General features: G+C 43.0%; 2 protein-coding genes across 17 annotated transcripts in view; one reads left to right on the forward strand and one right to left on the reverse strand.

Annotated features, from left to right (window-relative positions):
• Positions 1-16,209, forward strand: part of itgbl1 (integrin, beta-like 1) — a 40,942-nt gene extending 24,733 nt beyond the window's left edge. For 6 of the 10 annotated variants that reach the window (XM_081720686.1, XM_081720690.1, XM_081720691.1 and 3 more), the window contains 3 exons: positions 9,485-9,631; positions 13,467-13,580; positions 14,920-16,209. In XM_081720686.1, the coding sequence (XP_081576812.1) occupies positions 9,485-9,631; positions 13,467-13,571 (252 nt within the window). In that variant the 3' untranslated portion in view covers positions 13,572-13,580; positions 14,920-16,209. Of the gene's footprint in view, positions 1-461; positions 6,054-9,484; positions 9,632-13,466; positions 13,581-14,919 lie in introns of those variants that run through there. The other 4 variants (XM_081720689.1, XM_081720694.1, XM_081720688.1 and 1 more) reach the window with 2 other exon arrangements.
• Positions 16,210-16,361: 152 nt separating this feature from the next.
• The window catches only part of fgf14 (fibroblast growth factor 14), a 111,293-nt gene continuing 100,703 nt past the window's right edge, over positions 16,362-26,951 (reverse strand). For 5 of the 7 annotated variants that reach the window (XM_081720697.1, XM_081720696.1, XM_081720695.1 and 2 more), the window contains 2 exons: positions 20,467-20,665; positions 16,362-19,188 (listed from right to left, as the gene is read on the reverse strand). In XM_081720697.1, the coding sequence (XP_081576823.1) occupies positions 19,043-19,188; positions 20,467-20,665 (345 nt within the window). In that variant the 3' untranslated portion in view covers positions 16,362-19,042. The remainder of the gene's footprint in view (positions 19,189-20,466; positions 20,666-26,951) is intronic. The other 2 variants (XR_014125276.1, XR_014125275.1) reach the window with 2 other exon arrangements.

Raw genomic sequence — 26,951 nt, forward strand, 5'->3', positions numbered from 1 at the left:
TGATTTTCGAGCAGTGAGTGGAAGGATCCAGTCAGTAAGCGTTAGTACAACGTCTCCATCCACGTTCATGTCACATCCTGATATTGTTGACTGATTCAAACTGACCTGCAAGTATAGGGGCTTCCGGAAGGTGCTAGGAGGCCGATTCAACACATCGGTGTGATGTGAAGAGACGTGCACTCTGACATCTGTAAACCCAACTGAATCTGTGAATATTTCAAAGCCTTTGAAGTTTATCCAGCCTCTCAGAGAAGTTTGCACTCTTGATTGGAGCACTTTAGGCACAAAGCTCTAGTGTGATGAGAAGTGCTATCGCAAAACTCCATTCTTCAGCAATTTAGATTCACTGTAACTGACATTTCAGTGATGGTCTGCCCTCACATAAATGCCTGAAGGCTTAAGTTGAGCTGTGTGAGCAGCAAGAAAGATCAAAACTAATTGGTGTTTCCACGCTTGTGAAGCTTGCAGATGCAGTGAGGCTGTTGTGTTACCTTCCCATGAAGTGGACTCCAGAGCTTCATGGCCATTTATTCTACGACCAGACTGCCATGGCAAAGAAGACTTGTTGGGTCCGACCCACACCTCAGTTTTAATATGGGCAACATAACCTTTTGAGTGTGAGTGTGTGTTTGTGTGTATGTATCACACACGCTGGCCTTGTCCAGTGCAGGGCCTGGGGCCAGATGGCTGTAATGTCTTGCAGTGACTTTCACCCTCAGCTCAAGGAGATTATTTAGTTTTATTTTTCTTAAATGAGCCACCTCTGTATGTGGTGTCCCAGCATGTTGTATCTGCCCAAAAAAACAACTTAAAGATTTAACTGAATTTAAACTTGTGTGATGTTTGACATACCCTACCTCCAATATCAACCAGAAAAGTTTCCAAGTTCACACTTTTTGTTGCTTTTCATTTTGTAGTTAATATTTTAGCAGATAGCCAAAGATAAGCTATAAATGAGCTTAATATAAATGACATGCCTAAATAAGTTAACCTATTACGCAGTCCATGTTTCTGTCTGAACGGCATAAGTTATTCAGTATTCCTGATTGCTTATTTTAAGCATATTCTGGGTCAAAGATTTATGGATAAATGAGGTAAAGATGAACCTGACTGATGAAAAGACTGGTGAAATAAACTGCTCTTCATCCGAAGCACACCAGAAAATTACTCAGATCCAAGCAAATGCCTCAAAACTCAGGGGACACCACTTCACCTTGCTATAGGTCTGAGGACTTTCAGATATGCAAACTGTGTACTTTCTAACAGCTACAAATTGTAATGACACTCAGAAGCTAAAGTCACTCAAGCATGCAGGAAGTTAAGATTAGAACATACATATTGTTCTGCTTTCAATAGGCTAAACTTTACATGGCCTATGAGTCTTCTACCACATGTGCTACAAGAAATAAAACTGCACTATAGCATTCAAAAGTTAACAGTCCAGTGCTATAGGATCTGAAGGAACAGTGTTTCACCTGAGCCAAAACCCTGGCCAAGGACGTTTTTAGTTTTGATTTAAAATATCCAGTGCTGTGGCTCTTCAGCATAATAGCAAAACGTTGCCTCTCCATGCGTAGTTGTTTACCTCAGGCAGGACTATATGACTGGTTCCTAATGATCTGAGGGTTCTGTCTGGCTCATAACACTACAGCATATCTGATACATATGCTGGTCCTACACCATTAAGCGATTTATAGACCAGTGATAATACCTTAAGATCAGCTTTGGAGTATGCTCGTAGCTAGTGTAAGGACTTAAGAATGGGGCACATGTTCTCTGCTTTTGTTCCTAATGAGAATTCTAGCAGCTGCATTTTGTGTAAACTGAAGCTGTTTGTCTTTTTTTTGGAAGTCCCATTAGGATGCCACTACGGTAATCAATCCTGTTAGAGGTAAAGGCATGGACGAGTTACTCTAGGTCTGGTTTAATCAGGAGATCTCTGATCTTGTTGATGTTCTTAAAGTGATGAAATGCTGATTTAGTAACTTAGCTGATTGACTGCTAAACTGAGATCAGAGTCTATTAGTATGCCAAGGTTTTGAGCTAACTCATTATATTTATGTTTTTTGAGTCCAAAAAAGGTAGCTAGTGTTGCCTCTCATTGCTGTTGCCAAATTATAATCTCTGTTTAATTTATTCAGATGTGGAAGGTTTTGGCCCATCTCGTTAGAGGTGTGCTTAAGGCACTTCCAAAGGGAGTGGCAGGGACTATAATTGTCTTCGGAGATGGCTGAGTGGTGTGTGCATAGCTGTGGTAAGAACGTCCAAAATCTTGCATGATTTGGCCAAGATGAAGCAGATATAAGTTAAATAGAGTGACCCAAGAATCAAACCCTGGGGGACCCCACAAGTCACTGGCACTATTTCAGAAACATTATTTTTTTATTTCGACAAAGTAATTCCTGCAAATATGAATTGAACCATTTTAGTTCTGATCCTGAGAGTCCATCCCACTTTTCAAGTCTATCTATGAGAATTTTATCTATGGTATCAGTAGTAAAACTGATACCTTCCCTACTGTATTTTTAATCAAATGTCATTAATTACCTTAATGAGACCAGTCTCAGTACTATGAGTAGGCCAAATTCCTGTCTAGATAGCTATATGAATTGTATAGATGAACATTGTCTAGATAGCTATTTGAGGATAGAAAATCTGTAATCCGTTGCTTGAAAATGATTTTCGCGAAGATTTTGCCAGTAAATGGTAAATTTGAAATTCTTGTAATTACTTAACAGAGTTGCTTCCAGTTTTAATTTTTTAATAGAAGCTTCCCCACTGCAATTGTTAGTGAATGAATGTACACTGCCTGGCCAAAAAAAAGGTCACCACTTAGATTTAACTAAGCAAATAGGTAAGAGCCTCCCATTGGATAATTACTGCATGGGTGATTATGTTTCAGCTGGCAACAAGTTATTTAACTCTAACTGATGCAGTGAGTAGCTTTTCATTTGTTAAACAACCATGTCAAAAGACATCCTGTGGTCGTGGAAAAGTTGTCAATCTGTTTCAGAAGGGTCAACTTATTGGCATGCATCAAGCAGAGAAAACAACTAAGGAGCTTGTTGAAACTACTAAAATCGGGTTAGGAACTGTCCAATGCATTAATAAAAATTGGAAGAACAATGGGGAAACATCTCTGAGGAAGGAATGTGGTCAAAAAATATCTTGAATGATCGTGAACAGCGTGATTGGTGAAATCAGATCATAGAAAAACAACAGTAGAACTCAGGAATATATTTAATAGTGAAAGTAAGAACATTTCCACCTGCACAATCCAAAGGGAACTCAAGGGCTTGGGACTAAACAGCTGTGTAGCTTTAAGAAAGCCACTTGTCAGTGAGGCTAACCAGCAAAAATGGCTTCAATTTGCTAGGGAGCATAAAGACTGGACTCTGGAGCAATGGAAGAAGGTCATGTGGTCTGATGAGTCCAGATTTACCCTGTTCCAGAGTGATGGGCGCATCAGGATAAGAAGAGAGGTGGCTGAAGTGATGCACCCATGATGCCTAGTGCCTACCGTACAAGCCTGTGGGGGCAGTGCTATGATCTGGGGTTCATGCAGTTGGTCAGGTCTAGGTTCAGCAACGTTATGTGCCCAAAGAATGAGGTCAGCTGACTACCTGAATATACTGAATGACCAGATTATTCCATCAATGGATTTTTTCTTCCCTGATGGCACGGGCATATTCCAAGATGACAATGCCAGGATTCATTGGGCTCAAATTGTGAAAGGGTGGTTCAGGGAGCATGAGACATCATTTTCACACATGGATTGGCCACCACAGAGTCCAGACCTGAACCCCATTGAGAATCTTTGGGATGTGCTGGAGAAGACTTTGCGCAGTGGTCCAAATCTCCCATCATCAATACAAGATCTTGGGGAAAAATTAATGCAACTCTGGACAGAAATAAATGTTGTGACATTGCAGAAACTTGTGGAAATGATGCCACAGCGAATGCATTCCATAATCAAAGTTAAAGGCCGTCCAACTAAATATTAGTGTGTGACCTATTTTTGGCCAGGCAGTGTAAGTTTAGGTGATGATGGATAGGTAAAACATCATAAAACATTGTTCAGTTGATATTACTTCAGGGACCAATGATGTTTGCAAATTTGTTAATTTGTCAACTATTGCAGACAGCATTTTGCTATTGTTAATGTTATTGATGTTAATGTTGGAGAAAAAGAATGGTTGTGCTTTGCATATTATCATATTGCAAACATACACCCCATCATTGAAGATTTATTCTTAAGGTTTGTCTTTCACAACCCGTGTTCAGATTTACTGCATTCAGTCTTTTGATTTTTGAACTGCGTCACCGTTTCTGCTTGGTGCTCTCTGCTTGCATGAAATGGCTTTAGCTTTAGCTGAAGTAATAACAGCTATAACACTAACAGTTGTTGATTTGAAGCTCTCCAGCAGCGCATCGACAGGCATGGATGGTCAGTATAGTTCTGGGCTCATTTTATTTATGAAAATGTAGCTGTGCTATTATAAATCTCTTAAAAACGGATGTATTGGGTCATAAGTTCCAGTGAGGCCCACATATCAGAAACAAAAAGAGTCCAGTATGGCAGAAAGATCCTTGGCATAATTATTTTTGGGGATTGTTTGTATGTTATGTTAAAATCACCAGCAATCACAAAATGTTAATCAGTGGAATGTTGCAAAAAATCAGCAGAAATAAAAGATAAGTTGATAAATTCCTCAATAAAAACTGTATTGTACTTTGGAGGCCTGTAGACTGTTCTTGGTGTCCCTATCAGAACTGCACAGAGATGTTCAAAGGGTGTAAAGAAACCAAATGATAACTGCTTGAATTAGAAGGAAGCATTAAACAGAGGAGCTGTAATCCCACCTTTCCAGCTGCTTCAGAAGACATAAAGTTTAGTGGCGCTGACTCAATTAATATTGTTGTGGCACTACACTGATTTAACCATGTTCCACTTAATCCAACCCACGGGCTATAATAAAATCATTAATTAAATGAGATTTGTTTGTGTGTGATCTAATATTGAAAAGAGCTAACTTATAAAATGTGTGCTTTGCTCCAAAAACTGTGGGTCACGTCTTACTGCAGGTTCGACATATTTACAGTACCTCTGCGTGTGCATGTCATGTACTCCCTGTTTTTTTCTGTTAAAGCACTGGAATGAAAGAGATTACAGGCAAGATGGGTCCATGCTTCTTCTGAAAGCATGTACTGTTAATGTCATCAATTTAGCAGAGGGAACTGAAAAATATCATTGTGGCACATCATTTGAGAATGGGGTGTCTTCTTCCAGGACAGCAGATGACGATGTGTGGGGCTCCTGTTATCGATGGGGTAGGGAGCTGATCTTTCGTTCCGGTGGTCGAGGAGCTCATCTCCTTCTTCAAGCAGCACGTGTTGGAGAGGCCTCACGCTTCTTAGGGGAAGGTCTGGGGGATGGAAGATGGAGATGAAGCTAAGGGAGGAGCTGGGCTGATTTTACACTGTACCCGAGGACTGGCTGCCAGCGAAAGTGACAGCCATGTTCCAGCCAATACCAGCTTCTCCATTGTTGCTGGGAGGTTCAGGTGGGGTGAGGGAGCAGTGTGACAGCGTAGAGGCCTCACAGGGCTGTGGTGTCCCCCCGGAAGCTGATAAGCATGGTCATCATCGCAGCTCTCTTGGAAGGTCTATGGCTCCCTCAGGATGCCCACAGTGGGGGGAACATGTAATGGATCTGTTGACGCAAGGGAGTCCTCGGGTGTTTGCATCAATGTGTGACCACTAATAGGAGTAGATCAATTGCAGAGCGAGAAAATCAAGTTCTCGGTCAGAGTTTTGGCACCCTTATTGTTTGTGTACAGTCCATCTTGCCTAAAAATTCTCTATTCTCAAAAGGTTAAAATTGTCAGTGAAGTTCAGTGTTTGACCTACAGCTTTTGCGCAGGTGTTTACTCAAAGTGGCCTCGAGGACATGTTTGTTCTCCATGCAGGCAGATCACACCGATAAAAGTTTGAATGTCAAGTTTGCTAGTTGTGTTGAAGGGGTTATTAAAATCTCTTTTTAATAACTCAGACTCCTGCTTTCTCGTGTCATTCTTGTCAACATGCGTAATAATTTGCTTCACTATTTTATAATCAGCCAGTATTGTGGGCAGCTTTTCAATTAAGTCAGAGACTGTGACGCTCAGCTCACATCGAACTATGAGTTTTGATGTTCCAATCCATTGATAGAGTTGTCCCAGATGACAAGGGTGTCTGCTGTGTCTACAGGCTGAGGCTCTTTGGCCGTGCTGGGGTGCTCAGGCTGGCTGGCACTTCCTGATCTTTCAGCGTTCATTTCCCTGCCGTGGCGAAGATCTACACCGAGGCTTTGCAGGGGTTCAAATCTATTCTGCAAACAGTGATCTTGTTTTGTACTGCAATCTCTGAGCAGCAGTGCTATCTTCAGTGCTAGCATTAGCAGAAGATGAATGCTTATGTTACGAGGGGTGGCAGACGACTACAGAGCTGTACATAGCTCCAACCCGGACCCACTGCTCATTTCTGTCAACTACGCTCATGATAGTGGCTCCATTCAGGCGATGCATTGGCCTGGCTCTGTGTGTCTCCACTGACCTGGCTCTTTGTGTCTCCACTGACCTGGCTCTGTGTGTCTCCACTGACCTGGCTCTTTGTGTCTCCATTGACCTGGCTCTGTGTGTCTCCACTGACCTGGCTCTGTGTGTCTCCACTGACCTGGCTCTGTGTGTCTCCATTGCTTAATGCTCCACTGAGCTTCCTGGTCAGCGGTGTGCTGTCAGCACTCCCACATTCTGATACTCCTCGCAAAAAAATAGGAATGCCAGCTCTTAAACTCAGATAACAAGCTCTCAAACCTCATTTCCAGCAAAAGTCTTCTTCATATTTCTGTAGAAGAGTGTAACAATTTTTACAGCACATGTGTTCAGAAATCTGAGGAGCCGTTTTCTGATCCATTTCTTTTGGCATCCAACAGGAACTTTTCTTGTTCCTGTATCTGTAGCACTAATCTTAGAAATATTGAAATCACAAAGAAAAACGACCACTTTTGGCTTCGATTTGTCTGTAAACAGCAAGCTCAGACACTGTAGTTTGAAAAATGATTTCTGAAAATAAATAGAGAAAATAGCATTGCTAAGCAGAGTGCCTGGACAGCAAGGAAGCAAGAAGTAAAGACTCAAGTACAAACACAGAAGCAGCATTTTTTTTCTTCAGGGGTCATCTAATGAATGCAGTAATAGTTGCATCATTGGGATAAGGTTTACTGGGCCGATCCCAAATCACGTCAATGAGAATTGATTATCTAATGGGCCAAGCCCAGCGGTACACTGCACTGTCCCAGGCTCTCACTCACGTTTGAAAGGCTCATTATTTCATACAGCTAAGTGGCGATGGCACAGAGATCTAGTGGGCATACCCGACCCACTGGCTTGTCTGGGCCACCTTGGGAGCTTAACTTTAAATATCCATGAACCGCTGCACTACCAATCCTGCCTCCCGCACACCGTAGCAAGGCAAGACTGGAACATGGAAGGACGGAGAAAGCACTCTCCTCTAGTGCTGATTCAGTCTGAATATGCCACCCCCCCCCCTCCCCCAGATAGGTCCTGCAACTGCCTGCCAAGACTCCCTCAGGTTGGGGACCTGTTGTCTTTGGATGCAGTGACGCTTCATGCCATTCGCGTCAGGTTGCAGTAATGAAGTATCATGTCGATCTTTTGGGGGGGGGGTTGTTGAGGGGCCGTTCTCGCGAAATATTCCACCGACGACAGACACGAAAGGCTCCGAGAACACGAGCGTGGGCACATGCAAATTTGCATTCACAGCAATTCACAATAATGCAGAATCGCAGGTGCAGTTTAATTGAAAGGGCTGGGGTGCCACTCTTCCCAAGCAATTAAACGCTCTCATAGGCCAACTGATTGGAGCAGCCAAGTGTGCAGATCCCCCAGCTGCACACTCTGCTTCTCCATACCTGCAGCTCTTCAGTGTGTGAGAGGGAGGGATAAGGGCCTCAATACCATTCAATGTATATCATTTTGGCTCATAAGTGAAACTTCACTATGATTCAGAGAACCAATGTGCTGCTGAAATCACCACCATCCACGCAGCACGTGCCAAATGTGCTTAGCTAGACAGTCATATTATCCACACTACTTGTTATTTTGTACAGGATGCCACTGTGCTACCTAGTTTGGGATTAATATCTAATACAACATGGTCTTCATGACTGCCCTGCCCAGGGAATCCTGTATAAGACAGGAGGGAAGAGAATCAGCTCTGTCATTCACTATTCATTTTCAACTGACTGATGCTAGCAGGTTTTCCATCCAGCAAGTTTCTGTAAATTTTGAAAAAAAAATCCTGAATGGAAAAACACCCATATTATGCAAAAATACGTTTATGCTGGAGCAAGGTGGATGGAAACATGACATAACTGACATTTTTTTCTGCCAAAATGTCGCAAATGCGCATACAATTTGCAAAAACATCTGGCTGAAAACTCAGATACTGACTCTGACTCTATCCTGGACCACAGAGAAGCCCCAGCCTCCTGAGGCTTTGAGATATGTTTAATTTTTCAAATGTTTAACTGCTCCTGTCCCTGATAGCCTGCTACAGCCGAGCCTGTGGGTCTCAGCACTCTGGCGCTCCTTCTGCGACACTTACGCTCCACATCCAAGCTTGGAGTCACTTCTGATTTACTCAGACTGGGACGAACATCTTCCTAAAGTATTTCGGTGTGCAAATGACTTCTTGCATAAACCATCAGCAAGACAAACGCATATTAGATTTTCGGTGTTTAGCACTACAATCCAGAGAGTAGCTCTGACTTCATTATCCTCTCAGAGAAATCCATGCAACAAGCTTGAAAGGAGAAGTGATCAATAGATAATATAATGGGCTCATCAGGCTTGATTCTGATGGCGGTAAATACGTGCGGAGTTCCTAGCACTCCTCAGCAGCTCGGAGGATGCTGGAGCAAGTTGGGTTGTTTATTCAGGGACCAGGTCTGGCTCAATGAGGCGGGATGTAATAAAAAGCCTACAACCGCAACACTATTAAACAGTCTGGAATCTTGATTCGTTTTTGTTTGCACCCAAATCAATATGCCAGGATCAATTAGACTCTTGGTTTGGTTTATCAGAAAAAAAGTAATCTGTTTCCTTGGATGAGGAGATGAGCAGTACAAGTACAAGTCTGTGTGGGGGGGAGGCCAAGACTTGAGATTTTGTGGGGCTCAAATGTTCACCAGATGACATTAAAATCTGGAAAAGCTGACAGTGTGGGGAGATTTAGTTAATTCCCGTGAGGATTTGTTTTGTTTTGCTTTGCTGTTGTTTCCGTTTTTTTTTTTATTATTTAATGTAAATATACTGCAAAAAATACCTGTGTGTGTCTGTGTGTGTGCATGAGTGTGTGTGTGTGTGTGTGTGTGCGTGCTTGTGCTTGCATGCGTGCATCTGTGATTCCTCCTACTCTCCAGGACATGGCTTTTGCTCCTGCGGCCGCTGTATCTGTGGTGACGGATGGTTTGGGAAGCACTGCCGGTTCCCCCGCACCTGTGACGTGTCTGACGCACAGAGCAAGAGCCTGTGTGAGATGGCCAACGGTGTCATTTGCTCCGGGAAAGGTATGGTGACAGGGCTTTACCTGTGATGGTAAGGGTGCAAGGTTATAGCTACAGAGCTCCTCGCTCGTGGTATAGCAGTAGCACAGCAAGCAATGATAAAGCACAGCTGTATGCACTGAGGTTTTACAGTGAGGCTGGACCTGACTGTCTTAAACTCATACTCTTCGGCTATCGCAGAGCTTTTGAAGTATGATAACTTGGATAGAAATTATTGGAGGGAACTAACACAGACTAGTGCTAAGAGTAGCCCAGCCCAGTATATCAAAGACTGCCAACCTTGAGGGGTTTTCTCGTGTAACGGTGTCGAGGGTATACTGAAAATGGTGTGATCAAGGAAAGACAGTGGACCCTGTGGACGTCAACAACCCGTCAGCGAAAGGGGTCAGAGGAAGATGGCGAGAGTCATTCTGGCGAACAGGTGGTGCACAGTCAAGCAAATTGCAGCAGAATGGAGAACACTGTGGCTCTTACTAACATGTCCGAACACACAACCTGTCATTCTTTAACATGGAGGTGCTATAACAGCAGATGACCAGTTTGAGTGTCATTGCTATCTAAGGGAAACAGAAAAGCGAGAATCCAGTGGATAAAAAACAAACAAACTGGAACACAGAGAAGTAGAAAACATCACCTTGTCAGATAGATCCAGATTTCCGTTGCACCATGTTGATGCATATTCCTCTGGTCAGAATTTGACTGGATGAGCCCTTCCTGTCAGGCATCAACAGTCCAGGCTGGTGGAGGTGGGGTGATGGTGTGAGGAGTGTGTTCTTGGCACACCCCAGGTCCTCTGATACCTGCGGATGGACGTTTAGACAGTAGGGCTGACCTAAGCATCCTGGCCCGCCACGTTCATCCCTGTTTAACATTTCACCAGGACAATGGACCGTGCCACAGGGCTCGTATACACATGGGCTGATTCCAGGACCATGACAACAGTGTTGATTTTCTTGCCTTCACATTCCCCAGACCTTAATCCAATAGATCATCTCTGGGACCAGGTAGAATGGCCTGTTCACAGCATGTCAGTACCGCCATCTAATTTGGGGCAATTGCGAGAAGCTCTCCTGTCCACAGGTGCCAAAATTCTTGCAGGATTATTTCAACACCTAGTGGAATCTATTCCATGATGAATTTATACATATATACACACTGCAGATCCAAATTAGAGAACACCACGCAATTTCCTAAATGCCAAGGTCACTGTGTAGTGCTATGTGAATTTATCTTAACAGGAGTAAAAGAGCAGTATTTTAAGCTTATTTCATGAGTTGTATATATTCTAAAGCACAGTAAAAAATAAAATTAAATTTACATGGGATCATGAGATAAGAACACTGATCAAATTTAGAGAACACTTTCAGATACCTGCAAGTTATTGGTGTTAATGTGGCACCTGGTGCTAATTTCCTTAATTATCTGACAAACCCTATTTAACTGGCAGCCTAACTTTCCAGCTTTCACTGACTTTGCAAGATGATGAGCTGTTCCAGAGTGAATGAAACCCTCTGGCAGCAGGTTGTACAGATGAAGGCCAAAGGGGTGACCCTATCAGCCATAGCAAGAAGTTGATCATTCCAAGCCTGTGATTTCTAGAATATTGCATCTCTGCAACATCACAAATTCATTCAAGTCCCCCAGATGTCTGGTCACCCATAAAAGACAAATGCAAAACTGGACAGGATAATGCGGAGAATCTCCACGGGTAATCGGTTCAACACTGCAGCTGGAATTGCTTGCCGGTTCAGCACTGAACAGGGTAAGGATCTGTCTCGTCATACAGTGTCTCGACATTTAAGAGCATTTGGACTGAAAGCCCACTCTGCAGTGACCAATCCACTCATTAGCAGAAAGAATCAAAAGGCTAGACTAACCTTTGCTGAGGAGCGTATTGTGTGGACAGAGTTCACTTTAGTGATGAAAGCAAGTTTAATTTATTTGGGTCTGATGGGAAACATGTTCGTCAACAAACTGGGGAAAGGCTGAACCCAAAGTGTGCAAAGAAGTCAGTGAAAGGTGGAGGAGGACGTGTCATGGTTTGGGGAATGTTTTCGGCAGCAGGAGTTGGACCTCTCATACAGCTACGCGGTAGAGTGAATGCAAGTGTGTATCAGAACCTTCAACATGTGGTTCTTTCCTTATTTTCATCAATCAGCCAGCAATTTTCATGCAGGACAATGTTCCCCGTCACAGCAAAATGAGTAAAGCAGTTCCTTGAAACTGAAAACATTGAGACAATGAAATGGCCAGTCCAGAGTCCTGATCTAAACCCAATAGAAAACCTCTGGAAAATCCTTGGTGACAAAGTTTATGGCCAAGAAACCCACAACAGTCACTGAACTGTAGAAGAGACTGCAAGAAGAGTGGACCAAAATCACAGCAGAGCAGCGTGAGACTAGTGATGTCCTGTGGCCGCAGATGTGCTGAAGTCATTCAAAGCAACGGCCTGTACACTTCCTGCTGACTGGTGACTGTTGTAACCCTCAGAAAATTTAGTTGTAATTTCTGTGCTACAGTTCTCTAATTTTGATCATTGTGTTTTCTGCTAAATAAAGGTTTTGTTAAAATACCTTGGTTATTTTGTATAACACTGCTCTAGTGGCATGGTATACCCCTAACACAAAATCTTTCAAATGTTGACCATTGAACATTACATTATTTCTGAAAAAATCAAGTGTTCATAAATTGTTCTCTAATTTTGATCTCCTGTGTGTGTATGTATGTGTATTTATTAATTTTTTTTCCCCAGATGAGTACACTGTACTGTAGTACAAAATGTAGATATTCAATTTGTGTACTTCACTACAATTTTGAATCTTTTTCTCTATATACCTAATTAAAATGGAGCTGCTTAAAGCAGAGAAATGTCCATACAGTGAAAGTTAGCAGGATTGCTGTTTTCCACTGGTGTGGAGTTTATTTATCTGCCTCTACCACAGATAGAAGAATAGTATCAGCTTCTCTGTTGCCCTTTCTGTGTCTCTCACTCACACACACACACTCATTCCCTCTCATGAAGCGGATCACAAGCACAAGCATCTTGCCGTCTTATCAAAATAGCGGAGCTGGAGCAGCTGAGGCGTTCCCCTTTGGGTTTTGAGAGGCAAGGAGAGACATGGGGAGAGATATTCATGCTCGGGCACCACAGGAGACGTCCCACCTTATTAGCCCTCATCAAGCTCTTCAAGTGTTTGCTCTTGAGCAGTGCAGAACGCTCCTGGTCGTGCGACTCCAGGCTGTGTGTGAGGGGAGCACCTACGCTTATTATGAGTCTGTGATCTGGTAGCACCTGGTGGTGGCAAATCCACTATAACCTGTAATTCAATTAGCCATGCAGTCCTTAGGACTTCCTCCACGTGCAGGACGGGACCAGTAGTGTAGTGGTGTACAAGGCCACCAGCTGTTCTAAGATGTTTAGCTCAGAAGTGTCTGTTTTGGGAAAACAACTGTAATTATTTCCTATAAAACATTAAACACAATGTTTTACAATGGAAAATGGATTTAAGAGTGGACTAAAATCCAAACAAATTAGTTTAGTGGTAGCCCATTTGTTCCCATAAAATATATGTTTCTGATATCTATTATGGGTGTGTACAAGTAGCATATAATGGCTTACAACAGCAGGCTGAAAATGTCGGTTTTTTTCACATGGTTCTCACCGAACAGAATAAGTGGCATTTCAGACATATGTATTCACCATATCGTGTCATTATGCGGTGATATGAAAAGGCAGTATCAAAAATGTATTAGCTTCTGAAATGCAAAAAAAAAGTTAAGAGAGCTGTAATGGGCCACTGCGTGCGTGGCATCTCAGTGCATATTCATATGCTTTCAGGCTCTTGCCACTGCGGGAGGTGCATCTGTTCACCACGGGAGTGGTACGTTTCTGGAGAATTCTGCGAATGCGACGACAGGGACTGCGACCAGCACGATGGCTTGATCTGTACAGGTAGAGTTCATATACACCATTTAATACCACCATATGCATTCTTAATCACTCTCTCTCTCTGTGTGTTTCTAGACACTGAAGACAGACAGCTGATTTAAATCTGTTTATGTTTTGATTTCCTGACTTTGAGATGCAGTGGCATACAACCAAATATGCTATTCCTCCCACACAAACAAAAGATTCATTAAAAACAAGAAGAAAACATAGCTGACAAAGAAAATTTGTAAATACTGTTAAATGTCAGTGATTAGCATATTAGTGATTAGGGCATGTGTCATAATTAGCATATGCATTTTACTTAAAGTGAACTTATGTTGCATTCAGAATGTTATCTACAAGAATGTAAATAGCAGAAAACAGGCAGTGGTTACTCCTCCCAGTAGAGCACTAATGAATTGAACTTTGTTATGATACAAAAAATGTATCTTCTAGGTTACAAATACTAATTTCACATATGTGAATTTCATGGGTTCATCGGCAAGAGATTCTCATTACAGAAATTGATGAGTGATGTGGAAAATTCAATGTATTAGGAATGCTTGGTGCTTAATTTCATGCACCACAGTTTATAACTTCAACTGTTAGAAGTGTAAAATGTAAATTTATGAATGTTAGAGTAGTGATCTGATACAGAACACCAAATATTTTCACCGAGAGTAAAACCTGTTCCTTCAACCGAACCCCACCTTCTTTGAATATGTGAAGATTGCTCCTGCATGTAGTTAGAAATGCTCCTACATTTCACTGACAAGCACTTAGTTCACTGCTGATGTCTATAACCATATGCTAAAAAGGACTCTAGCCTCCCTCAGAAAGTAATGAGTATGAATTTCAACTGCCTTTTAACATCAACATGTCCTGGAATCATAAGTGTCAAATTACTTTTTACTATATCTGCTATATTTTAGCACAGCTGGTCAGCATGTGGGAGCGAGCCAGTTAAAGTAGCCATCCTAGACCAGTTGAATAGTGTGCTAGACAGTTAACAGGCCTGTGCCATAGCGGTTACTTCCAGCAACCTCAAGCTGCAGGGAGCCAGTCATTAGTGAGCCAGCCAGGAGTTGCATCCTTTACCTGGAGGGAGCCAGCCAGGAGTGAACAAGCTTTAAAGGGAACACACCACCCTGTACTGCAATAGATTTTGCCTTGGTACATTTCTGTCGCACTCCTATTCATAAACACAGCAAACTGGTTCAGTAACAATAGAATTTCGATCATCCAGTAAGTATCGGTATCTGTAAGCACAGGATGATGATGTAAAACACCATAACGTAGGTTTTAGTTTGTGAGGTGGGATAGCTGGCGGGATCGCTCTCGCTCATCTGCCCTCTCGTTGCAGGCAACGGTGTGTGCAACTGTGGAACCTGCGAGTGCTGGGAAGGTTGGACAGGAAATGCCTGCGAAATCTGGGTGGGAGAGGAATACTAATGTGGACAGAAACTTTCTGAAGACTGTTTTTATGTTGGCAGCAAAAAGGCTGCTGCAGCAAGATCATACCAGGGCACGGGAATGACGGGAGAGGCCGGAAGCAACCTGGGAAAGATTTCTACATTTTACTTATATAACAGCATTCATTGTACAAGTTACAATTTTTCTTTATTTAAATGATGTTCTGGGAGGGGGTTGTTTGTTGTGGTTTTTGTGGGGGTAACAGACATTGGTTCTTAGACAAATGACCATGTAACCCTTTATATGTTTCAAATACAACTATATGTATGAAAGTTGTTAATAGGAATGCTTAAAAAGCTTGCAGAGTGACATAGGATAAGAAGAGGAAGTACATGAGCAGGGTCTAAACAATAATAGACGAAGGATAAACCTATTGAGATTATTATTTGTCTGATTATGATAGATGATATTAGAAACTTGATCCTGTCGTATTTGACAAACTGTGCAATTATTGTGTTTAATGGATAAAGAAGTTAGATCCTGCACTCAGGTGAGTGGATCCACAAGCTTTTATTCCCTTTTGATAGCCTAAATGTTGTTTCACTCAACTCAGGAATCCCTTCAAAATCACAGAAAACCAGTCCAGAAATTGTAAGCTGTTCTAAAATAACTATTTGAAAATATGACAAAATTGCATTTTCATTTTTCAGTGCTTTGAAATGAACCACTTGACATACATTTCCATAAATCTATTAAATATCCTTATCCAAGTATTTTCTTAGATTTTTGGAGAAATTTGTGAGAACAAATGTCCATGGGTGGGTGTTCTTAAATGAATTTTTAACAAATATCATTGATGAGAAATGCCAGGAATTACAAAAACTTATGAATGACATTATGATTTGGTTATCCCATGCCATTTAGTATTCAACAGTTTCCTTTGTTCCAATCATCTAAATCACTGGTGCAGTAATATACTGCACATAGTATTGCATTACGTTTCTTACTGACATTACAGTACACCTTTATATAAATATTTTATTCAACATGTTGTATCTCTGTATACAACAAACACAATCTGTACAGTGCGGACAAACTCTTTGCATATATGTATGTAAAATTAGCAGTACATACCGACATTTCTTGATACACATAGCCTACAACATGCAGTTCTTGGATGCCAACCTTTTCCATGCAACAAATGAAACAATAGTCAAATAAAGAGTGTAACTAAATCCAACTGTGATGAGGCTGCTTTTCAAAAAGAAGAATGAGGAAACAGAAAAGAAACAGCTCATTGTTCAGTGATAGCTCTTCGTCCCAATTAGACAACATCCCACGTGACCTGCATGGAACTGAACACGCGCGCAGACATTTGCAAGAGGAAAAACAAAACATAACAGACATACGCACAGATGCACATTTACTCACCAGTCATTAACAAAAATAAATTCAGTCTTCATATAACTAGTCCACAGGTTCCCAGGGCCTGTTAGCCCAGCATGTAGAGTTCACAGGAGAAAGTGATGAGTGTGTTGTGTGGAGTGGCACACCAGGCCTCAAATGGAATCGGACAGTTTGAGCTACTTTTTGTGTGTAGTACTGCATGTCTAGCATCACCATAGTTTTGTACAGACAAATATGTAAGTCTAAGTAATGTGCTTTAACATGTCCTAATAAGAAACTAGCTCATACCAATAAATTTTAGAAAATATAGATCTTCCAATGAAGCTTTGAATATATTTGCAATTTAGCAGCCCAGCTTCAATCTACTTAATAACATTGTAAATCTTATTCAGTAAAACTATGAAAACTGTTAAAGCAAGGCAGGCTTCATATCAAATCTGGTGACAGATTTAAATAATCATTGATAGTTTTCTAAAGGTCACAAGTAGATGATGAACCAAAAGTTCTATCATTTCAATTGAGAGAAAGTATGCGAGAACCTTACAATATCATGCCCACTCAGTGCTGTCCTACACAGGCTAATAATCCATTCCATCCCTCCCATACTTTGGTTCATATGGAAAAGCATGCAGGTGATTAATTTATAGGTACCCCTAGTCTTTTGTAAAGCAAACATACTTCAGTAAAGTCTTCAGTCATAGCCATTGAGGATTTACTTTAAAAAAAAAAAAAAAACCAAAGAGAGTTGGTTGTTCTGCTATAAGGATGAATATTAGTCACAGTGAGCAAAAACTGGAAATTGAACAGAGTGGGCTAGGTTTTAGTGCCACCCACTACACATCACTGCAAATAGTGGGTCTGGATTCTTGGACATATAAAGAAACTTTGGTAAAATTCAGGATCAACCTTTGTGGACGTGAACGTGAACTGGGAGGAGTGTGTATTGATTGAGAAAGCTACTCTGTATGTGTGTGTGCGTGCATGAATGTGTACGTGCATGTGCGTGTGCATGTGCGCGCGTATGTGTGTTCTCTTGGGGGCATGAGGCACCTTTAACCCAGCACAGACTGGGTACATGTTTTTGCATGCTGGGTTAGAGGTCATCACAGGCACACAATAGGCCAATAGGAGCAGTACCGGACTCTGCATGCTGAGCTAGACAAAAAAACAAAACAAAAAAAAACCCCTCAATATTTAATTGTAATATCTATTCATAAAAATCTATTTTTAAAGCTTTTAATTTTTTATACAGTGAAAACATTGTTATATAATCCGTCTCAATACTAACCTTACCCATGCTTTCGCTGAACAAAGACGGGATACGGCCAACAGCAAATGCGCCAACTTAAATTCAGCCACTTTCTCGTGCTGCCGCCAAGGAGACCCATCTCGAAATGGCTGTCACTACTGCTGCCCCTAGAGGACCCACCAGAATTAGCCGACAGTTCAGAGGAGACAGGGCACCACGGACCAGCCACAACCTGAGGCCTACAAGGCCTATAGATGTTCCTAGAGCCTGTGCTCTAAACTAAGAGTAAAGAAAAATAGAATTTGGCTTCCTCTCTGTTGGGGCTTGAGGCGGCCCGTTGCCACCCCGGTGATAATGCCATGGCGATATGTACGGGTATATGGATCAGGCGCCACCGTGCACCAAGTGCGGGAGGGCAAAGCAAATACGCGGTGCATGTTGGCTGGCTTAAAGCGCCTAAGAGCTTCGCCAGCCTTCGGCATGCCTCGTTCTGTATGCTAAAATAAGAGAGAAACACAGGCACCGAGCCTGAGACAGCCATCTCTGCCTTCCCAAGGCTCTACAGTGACAAAGTTGGCCCATTAATCCCTCTGTATGATTCCCTGCACGACAGGCCACTACTGGCATCTCAGTTCTCCACAAGTAACGTGCTTGCGTGCGCGCGTGCGTGTGCGCTGGAGGGACTGCGTGGATGGTGCGCTCACGAACGGCTGTGTATTAGAAAATCAAATCTAGCCGCTGCAAAGGTTTGTAGCACTCAACAAAGATAAGGAGTGATGATTTGAGCCATTGAGAAAGAAAGCACGAGAGAGAGAGCAAGACGGAGCAGAAGACACAGGAACTCTATAAAAAATTTTGAGAATGACAGTCCTATTTCTTGCCATTTCAGTCTGTAGCATGTTTCCCCAGAGCATAGCTGGTGTTCACTGTGTATAGAAAATAGATCTGAATTAGAGGTTGCTGTTACAGGGCTCAAAAAAGCACTGTCACGGGTGACCATCAGCAGCAGAAGACACTGCCACTCAGAGTACCCTCTCCCACCATCTCACTCTTCACTCTGGGATTGTCACGGTCACAAAAACACATCGGCATTATGGTGTGGGTGGTGGTGGTGTTGGTGTGTGGGTGGTGTTGGTGTGTGGGTGGTGTTGGTGTGTGGGTAAAGGCATTCCATATCCGGTAGGGCATTCAACGGTGCGGGCTGAGCCGGCGCGTCCAACCGACTCCTCCCGGTCACTAAACCCGGCCGTACTTCCGTGATCCGTCTGCCAGCTGGCTGGAGAGGGTAGAAGGGGAAGAGAGGAGAAGGGCTCGTCCGGACCGGATCCGCAGCCGTTGGGCGGAGAGTGCAGTCCGCGAGCGTGGTGTCTCTCTCCGGGGGAGGGGACGGGGTCAGCGCAGCGGCTCCGTGGCCAGGCTATGTGCTGGGCTTGCTGGCGGCCTTGTTGACCGGCCTGCCCCCGTTCATCACAGCCGGCTCGTTTGTGCTTTTGCTCGGGGGCGCGGCAGCCTTGGGCGCCGTCTCCCCGACATCGTGCAACGACGGCTCTCGGTACATCGCAACTGTGAGGAGAGGAGGCAACAGTTAGGCAGTCATTATCCAACCCTACTGTCCTTTTTGCCCCACGTTTGGTCTGTTACGCAAATGAACGGCACGGTGGTTCTAAGCGAGCAAGATGGCCACAGAGCCCCCAAAAAGGGGCAGCGCACAAATAAGGAAGCAGGTTTAATAACGCATCCATGACTAAAGTCTGCCGTAATGGCTGCCATCTTCACGTCCGAGCTTGAAGCTTGTTTGGCAGGGAATATGGCGTTCATTAGGCTAGCACTGGCAGGGCCTGCGTGAGTTTGTCAAAGTTCAGGCAGGCTGTCAAGTGAGGCTGCAGCATACGCTAAGTTTCTGCTAAGGTGGGGAGCTGATCTCTGGGGCTAAATTTGGCTGCTTATATAACCAAAACTCAATTTCACCAGGAGCCAAGAGACCCTGCAAAGAAGTGCCTCTTTCTTTTTCCTATGGTGTGGCTATCCTTAAAAAGATCATAAACAGAATGCCAGTCAGCCAAAGGGGTGGGGAGAATTATAGGACGGCAGAGGGACCAGTAAAGAGTCCTCGCTGCTCAGACAAAGGCAGGACTGTGCAGTTGCTTCAGTGTGATCCATGGTCATGTATTATAAAGCCCACCTATTATTACTGACTTCCTGTCAAATAAAGCATGCCACAGCAGCCCAGCCAGATGCGTAAGGCGGCGCATCCATGTGGAGGCCTACACACCATGGATGAGACACCAACGTACAGTGCAACACTGGTGATATTATTCCTGTACACTGTAGTGCACTGAAATACTGTTGTGATTTTCATACGACATGCTTCACACGACACACTTCATATGTGTTTTCTATATGACACTTCACATATGGAGCAGACACACACTGTTGCGCATTTTCATACTGACATACTTCACACATTCACGTATTTATTACACTCTGGTGTAATGTGATCATTCCTATTACACATGCCATTGATATGACAGACTTCACATATTCATTACACCCTAGAGTAATCTAATCCCGTACGTGAATATACAGGAAACGTCGGGATTCTCACTGTAATTTCTCCCTCTTCTTCATTTATGCTGTCGTTATGCCAGAGAAACTGGTGTAATAGAAACTCACACCGTGTACATCTCGCGCTAAAACAGAACAACACCCGAGGCAAATTCTTCAATTCTGCACAAATCTGTCAAAAAAAAAAAAATCTCCATTGTTTAAATGACATAAAGTAAAAGCATAGTCTCCCTTGCGCAGGCGGGTCTCCCTGGGAGGGACCCCGGCCGCCATTACCTTCTAATGGCTTGGGAAGAAAATGGGCAGCAGGCTTGGTTTTCTTCACACGGTTGCCCTTCATGGCCTGGCCCTCTTTATTGAGACCCAGAAACCAAGCTCTCCCGGACTCCTGCTGCCTGTACAACATGGACGAGTAGATCACGTAGTAGTTCTCAAACACCGACTCTTTGAACTTGCATTCCGCCGTAAAGAGTTCCTGAGAGAAAAAAGCGAGAGAGGGACAGAAAGGAATCGTGATGGGTAAGTAGGCTTTATCTTTGTTTATGTGGTTTAAAGTTATCTGATTGTGGCAAGGAGTAAACCTTTCCCAGGTTCTATGAAGAATGAAAGCCATGGCATGGTGTGAACGTAGAGGCCAACACTCGCACTCGGTCTAATGGTGTCTAATGCGAACAGGAGAAATGTCCACCTTGACATACAGCATAAGCAAGCCATTCATAAGCAATCCATTCAAGTCTTCAATCCACACGCTAACGAGGGCATTCTCATATCCTTATCTGCTTTAGATACAACAGAGAAGCACAGTAGCCCGAGTTTGTTTCAGAAAAATCTTTTTAGAAATATAAACATTTCAAAAGTTCATTTGGGAACATTGGACTTGCAGACCAGGAAGAAGGATGTGGTTCATTCCCTCAGTCTCTGTCTTTCTTTTAAAGATTCTTGGTTTAATCAAAGGTAGTAGCTCCAAGAACCGGAGACTTATCCCATCAGGACAGCCTCAGCGCCCACACGAAAAGCGACTGTGAATCTCAAGAGATATCTCATATCCTTAAGAACCCACGTCGAATAAAACCTTTAACACTGCCTTTGGAAAAGGGAACAGCTTCACTAAATGAAAAGTTCAAAGGAGGGGTTTATCCAACAGCTGTGGGAGACGGCAGGCTTTTTTATTATCCGAAGACACAATGGTGTATTTTCAAAAGTTCATTCACTCATAATGATGCCTGTTCGCGTATGCTAATAATCAACTTTTCAGGCTGTTCATGTGGCGTGTGCACATTTTACAATAGTAAAAAAATGAACAATACATTTTTTTTTTGTAGTAATACATCAACTTAATTAAACATTAACTATCATTTTAACAGCTCCTTTCAAGGAACATATTCAAAAAACTAGAGGCACATATATACATGCTGCTTCATTTTCCTTGGTGGTACTGCCTATTAGTTATAGCAATGTCACCGTGCTCATACTGCAGCAAAATGTTTCTAAGAATTCCATGTATAAAGCGGGGCAGTGACGATGTCATAATTCCTTATGATAATCATTCATTTATCAAAGAAGGCAAACAAAGCCATTTGTTTTTAGTACCAGACGTCTTGTCATCTGTGAACGCTGTGTATCCTGTATATTGCACTACCCTGCAATTTATTGCATTGATTAAAATTTGTTGGCTCCCTGTGTCGATTCAATAACTCAGCTTCATCATAAATCCCGGAAGCTTTCCCCTGTGCTTGTTGCTAGCACCGAAACAACCGTCTGCTTGCTTACCCCTTCTATTAAAACCCAGAGCATTGTGTAATATGAGGTTGTACCGGTCCTCTTAGGTTAAACGCCGCATCCATCATGACTTGACAAGCAACAAATGCTGTAAAAAGCAAATCCAAACTGTGCCAAAAGCAATCTATTAAAGTGCTAATGTTATATCCCTGCCCAGTTAAACAGGGGCTGAGGTATAATCTGAGGCTTTCACAGGTCAGGAACGCAGCGAGCCGAACACCCACTGGTCTCCTTTACATGAAACCCTGAAGCATGCCCAGCACAGTCCGTGACTGTAAAGCACTACATTAACAAGCAATTCTGGAACTCGCCAAATTCTGCCTTGTTATCTTTCATCTTTGGCTTAAACGCACAGTTCTCCTCGGTCGTTCCTGCGTGTTAAATTGTTACCCGTCAGCTTCAGACTCTCAGTAGCCAGTGGGCCAAAGGAGGAGAAGAGACAGAAGCAAAGTGGTGTGTGGTGAAGCTACGACGGTTGACTAAATGAGGTGAAATTGCATTATGTAAGGGAGCTGAGTTCAGATGTGGTTTAGAGGGCTCTCCAGTCCCCTTGATTAAACACTAAAGGGAGGCTTCACCAGCTGCCTACTAACTGAAGGCTCTAGGCGAGATACTGAAGAACCAGTGCGCGGTATCTGTGGGTCACTTCCAGATCCGTGGTTGCCCTTTGAGTTGCTGTAAAAACTGCTCGCATCACGTCAATGAAGTCATTCATTAAATGTTCGTCTCGTCAGGTGCCCATGTCACTGGTTGGCTGGTTACAGTAATTAGATGGTTTTGGGTGGAGCATTCTGAATACTCATTTCCAGAACACTGCACCAGCCCTGGGATCGTAGCTACACCCAACCTGACACACAGACAGCCATTAAAACTAATTACACTGTTTTACATAGTAAATATTCAGCAGAACAACATGATAATGTTGCAATTTTATGCTGACATTCTGCAAATGTCTTTGAATGTATTTTTCAAATACATAGAAACGCCATCACATATTTATGGTAAAATCCATAGGATAGTTTGAAGTTGATCAAAGTGTAATGTAATGTTCAAGTTGCACAGAGAATAATGAGCCCATGGCATGATGTCATTGATGTAGGTAAACTAGAACATGAAACACTACCTAACTGTACCAAATAAAGTAGTACAGAGCACAGCCAGCCACACTAAATGAAAGAAAAGAGACTCCATCAAAACCAAAAATCACTGCCTAAGCCCACCCTGACACACCAGTGGCCCTATCTAGACGTTTTGTTTACCGTGAATGCAACCATACTCCAGTCACGCCTCCTAATCTAAAAATTGTTTTAAGTGCTCAACATCATACACATAAAGCACTATGTGTTCAGTTATGCCAAGTAAAACACAATGCCTGTGCCTTTGGGCCAGGGGGTGTGTGGCTGAGACATTTCAGTGAAGTAAGGGACCCTTAGGCAGACAGCTAGGCTGCGTCCTGGCCCAACACAGGCCTAGGGCATGCACGCGCAGACTCTGCACAGGGTGATGGCGCATACACCTCCTGGATAACACACGGCTGGAGAACGCATGGATGGGGGGGGGGGGATTGGGGCGTGCAGCCGCAGGGCGCAGCCCCTCAATCCCGGAAGCTTGCCGGAGGCTCCCACTAAATTCCGCATCTTAGCCAAGATGTCTTTGACTGCCATCGTGGCATCTCTATTAGGGAGGAGCGATCCCCAGCATCCGTCGACGCACTCTTCCCGACAGCCTTTCATTTCCATGGCCCCCTATTAAAAGAGCAAATACCTTTCCAATGGGGTTACCATGGTAACACTTGAGAGGTCCTGGAAGGCAATTAATTTTTTTTCACCCTCTTTGTTAAAGAGACTCAAATTGTTCGTGCATTCAAATCCATAGGTGAGGTCCATTGTCTCTGTTCCTAGTGTCATCGTGAGAAACAATGGTAAAACGGGAACTTCAAGTATTTCTCAAGAGCACGTAACAAGATAATTACTGTAGAGTATTTAAGCAGCTACAAGATGTCACTTAAACACAGGAGCCGTTCTGCAATGCTTCAGGCTAGTGCTATGTTATCGCGAGCTAATCCCGATTTGAACAGCTTCTCTCCAACGAAGTAGTCCACAGCGACGTACTGTTGTGTTCCGATAAAGCCGGCCAAAGAGCAGTGAACAAAGATGGCAGATATATTGTGTGGGAGCACCGGAGAGAGAAAGGATCACATGGCTGCGAGACAGAGCAGTTCGTTTCCTCTCGACCCAGTCTCAGTCCCCTCCAACAGCGGGGTTTCGCTTGAAAGATTCACTCCTCTTAGAACGTGGCCATAATTGACCTTGGCCAGCCTGAGAGAGGAGCAGCCTGCTTTAGACACACATAACCAGTCCATCCTGCTGACAGGAGGAGAAAAAAGACCCAGAGAGACGTTCAGAAAAGAAAGAAAAGGAGTGATGAACAAATAACAACAGCAAAGAGACAGAAGAAGGAAAAGCCAGGAAAAGGGCTGGGTTTGCTACCGCTAAGCGAACGCGGGGTTAACCTGTTTGTTTGCACACAGGTAGCACGTCCACTCACTAGCCCAGCTTCAGCATGGATAGTGACAACACCCAGGCCCGGAGAATCCAACCCAATTGTTTATTAGTGCTGTCAGGATATCAGGATAAAGCCTATTAATCCGTGAAAAAAGGTCAGGCTTTGGAAAGCCGAGCAGCGCTCGTCGCAGCCCTTTAGAGAAAGGCCCGGCTAGACGAGCACAGATAACATGAGCTCTGCAGAGTCTCTTATGATAGAGAGCCAAAGGACAAAACAAAGAACAGTGTTAAACCGGCATATGGGGCGCTGTGTAAACACGGAGAGCTCCCACGTGTTACGCCTTTGGCTTAGCGTGCAGTAATTTAAATGAGGAAGTGGACAAGACGAGGTTTGCTTAAAGCTTGGCATATGGGAAACAACACAACGCAGAAGCGATATCACGGACGCCAGCGAGGCAAAACACAGCGCGTCCTGTGATGGCAGACAATAAGGTGCAAAGAGAAGACACTGTACAATACGGTATCCTACACGCAAACCAAATCTCCTCTACAATATTAGATATAAGGCCAAATTAATCTTTGACTATGTAAAACATGAATGTGGGGTGCATTGCTTTCAAATTAATCAGAGAGAGTATGAAATTCCACAGTTGAAAACAGACCAAAATCTAATGCAGGGTCATGTCAGTCAGTATGGAGGATGAAATTTGTCTTAGCACAAGCTGACATCCAATCAGCTCTCTTCCCATTCGCACACAGTGAGAGAGGTTTATGAGACTGTCAATTAAGTGCATTTTTACTTTTAGAGACTGCGGTAAGATCAGACACTTCAAGATCTCACTAAAAGCTCCCTGAGGAACACGACACTTCAGCTGGGTGTACATGTATTCTCCCATCCACTCAGTGCAACACCAGCGCTGGAAAAAGAATAAATCTCCTGACACCTTAATGCCCTTTAAATGGCATCGGTCCACGTCTCCAGCGCATTCACACAGAAAAAGCATGTGCGCCCACCTTTACTACAGATCTGGGATCAGGGGTGAGAAAGCAGAAGCAGAACGGTGATGCTTTGTGCTGTATCTCTGCAGAACACTTCTGCCACTGGCAAATTTCTGCAACCAAAAAATGCTTTTGGAGATGATAACACATTTGGTCCTTTAACCATGAAATAGTCCTCAGCAAGAGGACTATTAACTTTAAGTTATAAAACGTTAAAGGATGTGTAATATATATATTTACATATACAGGATGTTTCAGACAGAGGTCCTTCATCATCTGTGCAAGCATAGTGCTTCTGAATTAGTAGGAGGAGTAACCAATTTATATATGAAAAAGTAGATGCTTAAATCATAACATTCATTCAATGGGGTCCTAAAGTTCCAAGAGTGTAGATGAGTTCTTTTAAGTTTCCCAATTTCAATGCTGTCACAGCAACAAGTGGCAATGCAAACAGATACATCATTAATTTAGAGTTCATTAGTATGAAAATGCTTTGCCATTGGAAACAACAAATCCTTAATTCTGATGGTCTGAAGGTGTTCAACAAACACCAGTGAGACTTCTCATGGTTTCCTCAATATAACTCTGATTACACCTCTTACAAGTAATACAGTAGAAAACTCCCGCAGTGATGCATGAAGTGAAATGGGTGATGACAATTGATCTTTTTGTGCCAGTTATTTTAGTGGATTAATGGCTTAATATATTTATATGTAGCACATCTAGAGTGGCTGCAGACTACAGTATCACAACCATTATTTGAATTATAATTTATCTCACTCTTGACAAGAGTGTCTTTGATGTTTTTGTCTTGTCTGTAGATTAGAGAAGGATCCTTAAAAAGAGATGTGGTCTCTGCATCGTCCTGGAGGATTCTGAAGTGTTTAAGTATAATATCAGTTACTGTTTTATTTGTAGGATGATAAGTCAGCACCTAGGGAATTCTTATAGTCTTAACAGCAGATTGTTTATAGGTGAGTGCATCTACTCTCTGAACAGGTAAAACTCAAGAAAAGGCATCATCTATGACTGCCTCGGGAAACCCACAGTTTGGAAAATATTCACACGTTTCCATGCTTTTCTGAAGGAAGCCTTCATTCTCACTGTAGATGCGTTTAAGTAGCTGTGAGTAAGGGATGATGTTTTTAGAGGCCTTGGGTTGCGAAGAATTGTACTGCAAACAGGAACGAGAGTCTGTAGGATTATAAACAAACTAGAAACTCTGTGTACTTCACTACAAAAAGCACTGACAATATACTAATATCCTGAATTTGAAGAGCAATGTGATTTCTGGTCCAGGGTATTTGTGAGATTTGGGTGGAGGTGTGCCGGAGTCTCTCCTGGCATGGTCTCCAGCTAACGGACCTATCACACATTACCGAGGCTAGCAGAAGAGAAGACCAGAAGAGAGAGTTGAGGAAGCCTGATCTGCCACCTCCGAGCAGAAACCAGCACTGGAGTTAAAGGAGGTTGGCTAGG

Source organism: Electrophorus electricus, chromosome 9 (assembly GCF_041902795.1).
Source record: "Electrophorus electricus isolate QZ-2024a chromosome 9, ASM4190279v1, whole genome shotgun sequence".
NCBI lineage: Eukaryota > Metazoa > Chordata > Actinopteri > Gymnotiformes > Gymnotidae > Electrophorus > Electrophorus electricus.